This window comes from Silurus aristotelis, assembly GCF_946808225.1.
Source record: "Silurus aristotelis genome assembly, chromosome: 2".
NCBI lineage: Eukaryota > Metazoa > Chordata > Actinopteri > Siluriformes > Siluridae > Silurus > Silurus aristotelis.
The window spans coordinates 2,046,546-2,054,308 of NC_139575.1; the positions used below are offsets into that span (position 1 = coordinate 2,046,546).

At 41.9% G+C, this 7,763-nt stretch overlaps 1 protein-coding gene across 3 annotated transcripts in view; it reads right to left on the minus strand.

Moving 5' to 3' along the window:
• Positions 1 to 7,763, minus strand: part of tns2b (tensin 2b) — a 29,158-nt gene that overhangs the window by 18,098 nt on the left and 3,297 nt on the right. For 2 of the 3 annotated variants that reach the window (XM_083562502.1, XM_083562503.1), the window contains exons 2-3: positions 2,971 to 3,067; positions 1,478 to 1,515 (exon numbers count right to left, since the gene is read on the minus strand). In XM_083562502.1, the coding sequence (XP_083418628.1) occupies positions 1,478 to 1,515; positions 2,971 to 3,067 (135 nt within the window). Of the gene's footprint in view, positions 1 to 377; positions 483 to 1,477; positions 1,516 to 2,970; positions 3,068 to 7,763 lie in introns of those variants that run through there. The other variant, XM_083562505.1, reaches the window with a different exon arrangement.

Genomic DNA, 7,763 nt, shown 5'->3' on the forward strand with positions numbered 1-7,763 from the left:
CTGATTGATTTCTGATTGTTAAAGTAACTCTAAATTGAATTTATTTGTTTTTTTAATTCTCTAGAAAAAATAAGCTAAAAAGGAAACCAAGAAGAGGAGAGGAGATGATAGAAGAGAAGAGAAGAGAAGAGAAGAGAAGAGAAGAGAAGAGAAGAGAAGAGAAGAGAAGAGAAGAGAAGAGAAGATGAAATATAAGCAGAGGAAAAAGAGGAGTGGAAATGGGATAAGGAAAGGACAAAATAAAAAAGTTAATTAATGAACTGAGAAAGAATGACAGAAATGACAGCTGGCAGACGACAGAACAGAAAACAGCAAAACCTTGTTATTCTGTCACTTCAGCCTCGTTTCCACTCACATAAGCAGGAAGTTCTTTTTACCTTTCAGACGTCTGGTTCCCCACTCTGGTTCTTCTCCCTGACACGGGTTCTATCAGTGAGGAAAAAAACTCTCCGATCCTGTTCTCCATCTCAGAGTGACAGTACACACCTCCTGCCCCTCCCTCCATCCCCCTATCCCTCCCTCGTAACACAGCATGAGAGAAACCGGAGAACTCTGAGATTACAGTGCAACAGCTGCACTCTGTGCTTTGGATCAGCCCAAAAAAGTATTGGCACCCCATAATAAACCTATTAAGTGAAATTATAAATGAAGACCATAAGCAGCTGAAGATTTTTTAAGTCTGAGTGTATGGGGACAGTGTTTCGCTTTTATCAACAAATTAATTTTTAAAGAAATGCCTTTTGAAAAAAGTATTGGCACCCCACTGCTTATACGTAATGCTTGGCGATGCTTTCGGCTAATCATGAACGGATCTCGACTGTGAGAATCCTGAGAATCCTGAGAATCCTGAGATAGGATGGTCAATGCAAAATGTTTTGAGATTATGTACAGAATTACCTCATGGCAGAGGCAACCAATTTAGTCTAGCTTAGCTGCCTCATATCAACACAAAACAACACACTGGGTCTTTCTGGGATTTTCACCAATGTTTGCAGCCCCAGTAAGAAGTTCAGGAGTGATATTTTGTGTGTTTCTGTAAGAACATCTATAGTTTTGTTGTAGCGTTACTGATTGCGTCTTACCAGAGCAAACTAAATCTACTTTTGGAGGAAAAAAATCTTCAAACCAAAAGATAATGAAGCCAATTCACTGAAGGGGAAAGGGCGTATATATTTATTTAGTTATTGTGTGTAAGTGAGTGTATTTGTGAGTGTGTGTAAGTATGTGTGTGAATGTGTGAGTGTGTGTGTGTGTATGTGTGTGGGTTAGTAAGTGTGTAACTGTGTAAAAGTGTACCTGTATGTGTGTGTTTATGTATTTGTAAATGTATGTTTGTTAATGTGTGCAAGTGTGTAAAAGTGTGTTTGAGTGTGCAAGTGTGCTTGTAAATGTGTGAGTGTGTATGGGACTGTATTTGTGAGTGTGTAAAAGTGTAATTGTTTGTGTGTGTGTGTGTGGGGGGGTGTTTAAGACATACCTTAATTTCACTGTTACTGTTAATTTCTCTTCTGCAATCTGTAAGATAAAAAAACCTTGTCTTTATTGTGTGTGTGTGTGTGTGTGTGTGTGTGTGTGTGTGTGTGTGTGTGTGTGTGTGTGTGTGTGTGTGTTTACAGAACCAGTAAGTAGTTTGGACACAGCTTCTACTTCAGAATTTTCTTTTTATAATATTGTCCACATTAACACTGAAGAATTCATGTCTGGAATTCTGTAGTAAACAAAAACGTGTTAAAGAATCCAAAATATGTTTTATTTCTAAGATTGTCCAAAGTGGCTCCATGTAGCTTTGATGCAGTTTGGCAAACTTACAACATTCTCTCATTAGATTCTTGAGGTCTTCACCTGCAATGGGTTTCAGGAGAGTTTTATCAAGAGCTCATTTGTGATTCTTCTGACCTTCCAAATGTGCTGTACAGCAGAGGAAAATGTGAGTACAGAGTCAAGAACCCTTTCAGTGCTACTACACCTACTGTACAAATCCATATTATGGCAAAAAACACTGGACATAAGATCCATCATTACTTTAAGAAGCTCAGTCTCATCTGAAGAACTTTAAATGAATCTCCAAGTGCAGTCTCCAAAACCATTAAGCTCTGTGATGAAACAAGTTCTCATGAGCACCATCACAGGAAAGGAAGACCAAGAGCTACCTCTGCTGCAGAGAATAAGTTTATTCGAATTACCAGTCTCACAAACCGACGATTTACATAAATGCTTCTCAAGTGGCAGACATTTCAACGTCCACTGTACAGAGAAGACTGCAGTAAAGAAACCATTACTTCAGAAGAACAATAAGCAGAAGAGACATGTTTGGGCTAAGAAACACAAGGTATGGACATGTCTGATGAGTCCAAATTTGGAATTTTTTGTTCTAAGCATTGATGCATGATTCCTGAATGAGTGATTCCCACTGTGAAGCATGGAGAAAGAGGAGGTGTGATGGTGTGGAGGTGCTTCACTGGTGACACTGTGACAATTGAGGACACACTTAACCAGCATGGCTTCCACAACACTTTTGCAGCAACATGCAGCTGTTCCTTCTGGTTTCTGGTTGGAAGCATCATTCGTTTTCAAGCAGAACAATAATCCCAAGCACACCTCTAGATTCTGTAATGGAGTGCTGCATCATATCACCTCCACAATCACCCCATCTAAATCCAACTTAGACCGTTTGGGATAGGTTGAACAGCAAAGTGAAGAAAAAGCAGTTAACAAGCACTCAGCACTTCTGGGAACTCATCAAGATTGTTGGAAAATTATTCCAGGTGACGACATCATGAGGCTGAGAGAAGAGCAAGAGTGTGCAAAACTGTCATAAAGCAAAAGATCTAAAATATAAAATGTATTTTGGGTTATTTAACACTTTTTTGTTTTCTCGCACGTGTATGTGTGTGTGTGTGTGTGTGTGTGTGTGTGTGTGTGTGTGTGTGTGTGTGTGTGTGTGTGTGTGTGTGTGTGTGTGGGTCTAACCTCCATAACAAGCTCCATCACTGTCTAAGATCTTCCTACACACAGCACAATGGTGTTTCTTCTCAGCCTTTAACATTTTGAAAGACTGTGCTCCTACCTACACACACACACACACACACACACACACACACACACACACACACACACACACACACAGTTTAATTAATGAATGAGTTTCATGCCAATGAATATAATTTTTAACACTTTTTTTTTTTTAAACAAATAAATATGAGTTCCTAATGTAAGATGAGTGTCTCAGTGTGTTCTTGGTGTAATATCATGAGACGAGTGTCTGTGTGTTCCTGATGTAAGCTGGTGAGACAAGTGTCTCAATGTGTTCCTGATGTGAGAGTAGTGTCTCAGTGTGTTCCTGATGTGAGACGAGTGTCTGTGTGTTCCTGATGTGAGAGGAGTGTCTCAGTGTGTTCCTGATGTGAGAGGAGTGTCTTAGTGTGTTCCTGATGTGAGATGAGTGTCTCGGTGTGTTCCTGATGTGAGATGAGTGTCTCGGTGTGTTTCTGATGTAATATGGTGATACGAGTGTCTTAGTGTGTTCTTGATGTGAGACGAGTGTCTGTGTGTTGCTGATGTAAGACAATGAGAGGAGTGTCTCAGTGTGTTCCTGATGTGAGAGGAGTGTCTCAGTGTGTTCCTGATGTGAGACGAGTGTCTCAGTGTGTTCCTGATGTGAGACGAGTGTCTGTGTGTTCCTGATGTGAGACGAGTGTCTCAGTGTGTTCCTAATGTGAGAGGAGTGTCTCAGTGTGTTCCTGATGTGAGACGAGTGTCTCAGTGTGTTCTTGATGTGAGAGGAGTGTCTCAGTGTGTTCCTGATGTGAGACGAGTGTCTCAGTGTGTTCCTGATGTGAGACGAGTGTCTCAGTCTGTTCCTGATGTGAGAGGAGTGTCTCAGTGTGTTCCTGATGTGAGAGGAGTGTCTCAGTGTGTTCCTGATGTGAGAGGAGTGTTTCAGTGTGTTCCTGATGTGAGACGAGTGTCTCAGTGTGTTCTTGATGTGAGAGGAGTGTCTTAGTGTGTTCCTGATGTGAGAGGAGTGTCTCAGTGTGTTCTTGATGTGAGAGGAGTGTCTCAGTGTGTTCTTGATGTGAGAGGAGTGTCTCAGTGTGTTCCTGATGTGAGAGGAGTGTCTCAGTGTGTTCTTGATGTGAGAGGAGTGTCTTAGTGTGTTCCTGATGTGAGAGGAGTGTCTCAGTGTGTTCCTGATGTGAGATGAGTGTCTCGGTGTGTTCCTGATCTAATATGGTGATACAAGTGTCTCAGTGTGTTCTTGATGTGAGATAAGTGTCTGTGTGTTGCTGATGTGAGAGGAGTGTCTCAGTGTGTTCCTGATGTAATATTTCTAAGTTAAGAAACATGTTGTCTATATCCGATGCAGAGAAGCTCGTCCATGCGTTTATGACCTCTAGAATAGACTACTGTAATGCATTACTAGGTGGATGTCCTGCATCATTAATAAACAAGCTTCAGTTAGTTCAGAATGCAGCAGCAAGAGTTCTTACTAGGTCAAGAAAATACGATCATATAACCCCGATCTTATCGTCCCTACATTGGCTTCCGGTTAAGTTTCGAATAGACTACAAACTACTGCTACTCACTTATAAAGCACTAAATGGTTTGGCTCCCATGTATCTATCCAGTCTCTTAACACGCTACAATCCGCCACGCTCCCTGAGATCTCAAAACTCTGGACTTCTAGTAGTTCCTAGAATAGCAAAGTCCACTAAAGGCGGTAGAGCATTTTCACATTTAGCTCCTAAACTCTGGAATAGTCTTCCTGACAGTGTTCGGGGTTCAGATACACTCTCCCAGTTTAAGTGTAGATTAAAAACATATCTTTTTAGCAAAGCCTACACATAACATACGTCTCACACCATAACCCCATCATGAGGCATCCTGAGGTTTGGCCAGCTCCAGTCACGTCTCACCTCATAAAGATTTTTGAAAGAAGAAGATGCCGAACTCGCAAACATCTCGTACCATCTAGGGACATACCAGTGCCAATTGGATCCCACTACATGTGTGGAGTTTTGACATTGGACCTCCTGGAGTGTTTAAAAGCTCTGGCATGGAGAAGCTGGTGTTGGATCTGTGATGATCACAAATGTTGACCTACTTTTATAACCATAAAGACTGTAGAAGACTGTAGAAAGAACATTTACATATAATCTTATACTCCAGTACTCATGTTAGTTCTCACTCTCCAGTGTTCTGTATTATTGAAAGATTTATGATCACACTCTTGATGTCACCCAAATGAGGATGGGTTCCCCTTTTGAGTCTGGTTCCTCTCAAGGTTTCTTCCTCATTACATCTAAGGGAGTTTTTCCTTGCCACAGTCGGCACGGCTGCTCATCAGGGATAAACACACACTATTCACCTTCACTGTTGATTTGTGTAAAGCTGCTTTAAGACAATGTCTGTTGTGAAAAGCGCAATACAAATAAACTTGACTTGACTTGACATGACATGTAAGATGGTGAGACGATCCTTAACTCTGATATTTGTTCCATGAAATTGTATAAATTTATTCCCAACAGTTTATTCTCTTCATTTTGTGGCGTTTCTCTCGGCCGCACTGCTTCCAGTACGTGATGTGGATGGTAGATTTTTTGTCCAATCAGATTTCAGCCTCTATGTGCTGCCATGTCAATCTAATCTGCTTAGGGCCTTCAGAATCAGTACTGCTGGTTTAAATAAAATGCTGGTCTCTTTAAAAATCTATTTTTTAGAAAAGCTAGACATGGTGAGGAGGTCACCAACCCTGAAGCTCGCTAGCATGTCTCAGCCTGGGAAAGGGTTTGTTCTCCAATTCCAGATCAGTAAATACAACGGTACCACTGGATTACAGCCTCTGGGGGACGCTGCACATTATGAGTCTGTATCTCTGGTGATTGGGTTGTGTTTTATTTACATTTTTATGTTTTTGTCATGTTATTAGACAAATATTGATTGTGAACTGCTCCAGATGTTGTAGGTGCACAGTTGTGGTTGTAGTGTAGAGGTTTGGAGTCTTAACTGGGTTTGTTGTTTTAGTAAAATAGTTTTCACCTCCAGATGTGAAATGTCTCTCTCTCTGTAATGCCACTATAATGGCAAAGTGATGGTGGTATTAAGAGGAGGATTAAGTCGGATATGTCCCCACTGAAGGCCCAGGTACCGAATACATGGCCCTCCACTGGGTACTGATGTAAGACGAGTGTTTCAGTGTGTTCTTGCATTCCTGAGGAAACAGAGTTCAGAGAAACTGAAACAGGACAAGATTTAGGACAGAAACATTTCTCTGGTTTAATCCTTGCTCTCTCTCTCTCTCTCTCTCTCTCTCTCTCTCTCTCTCTCTCTCTCTCTCTCTCTCTCTTTCTCTCTCTCACTCTCTCTCTCTTTCTCTCTCTCTCTCTCTCTCTCTCTCTCTCTCACTCTCTCTCTCTCTTTCTCTCTCTCTTTCTCTCTCTTTCTTTCTCTCTCTCTCTCTCTCTCTCTCTCTCTCTCTCTCTCTCTCTCTCTCAGGAATGAAAGGTTGTTTTATTGACATGGCAGATTGAAATATTTGTATTGCCAAAGCTTGTTTACAGATTAATAGAATATACAGACAAATAAAAACAGAACGCTGTCTCTTTGTTTCTCTTTTACCATTTCTCTCTCTGTTCCAATCTCCAATCTCTAATTGTGTCTCTCTCTGAGTCTCTTTCCGTATTTCTCTCTCTCTCTCTCTCTCTCTCTCTCTCTCTCTCTCTCTCTCTCTCTCTCTCTCTCTCTCTCTCTCTCTCTCTCTCTCTCTCTCTCTCTCTCTCTCTCTCTCTCTCTCTCTCTCTCTCTCTCTCTCTCTCTCTCTCTTACTCTCTCTTACTCTCTCTTACTCTATAGCTAGATAGATATAGCACCTGCCCTACTTTTATCGGAATGTTTGGTGGTCTGGAGCACTCAGGAGTAAGTCTCAGACAAAACCTCAACAATTCAACAATTTGGAAAAATTGCCAGGCAGTACATTTCCCCCCGAGGTCTTCAGTGATGTTCAGTGATAAATCAATCCACCTTTTAATCCCGTCATTATGACTCCACATCTACAGAAAGCATCAATATAATAGAGAAGTGCAGTAGATCAGAGCTGCATCTCACACTGCACCACGCTGTCTGAGATCCTCCAGCACTGCTCGACTGGTACCTCCTTCTCTCAGAATGAGAGGTAAATACACTTCAAGGCTCTTCTCTGTTCTGGCACCGAGGTGGTGGAATGAACTTCAATTCAACACGTCTCCTTTCACTGGAGCCACAACTGCACCTCCACATACATCATCTCCAGCAAAAGCACAGAGATTCACCTCATCACACACACACACACACACACACACACACACACACACACACACACACACACACACACACACACACACACACACACCTCCACATACATCATCTCCAGCAAAAGCACAGAGATTCACCTCATCACACACACACACACACACACACACACACACACACACACACCTCCACATACATCATCTCCACTAGAAGCACCGATATTCACCTCATCACACACACACGCACACACACACACACACACCTCCACATACATCATCTCCACTAGAAGCACCGATATTCACCTCATCACACACACACGCACACACACACACACACACACACACACCTCCACATACATCATCTCCACTAGAAGCACCGATATTCACCTCATCACACACACACACACACACACACACACACACACACACACACACACACACACACACACACACACACACACACACACCTCCACATAC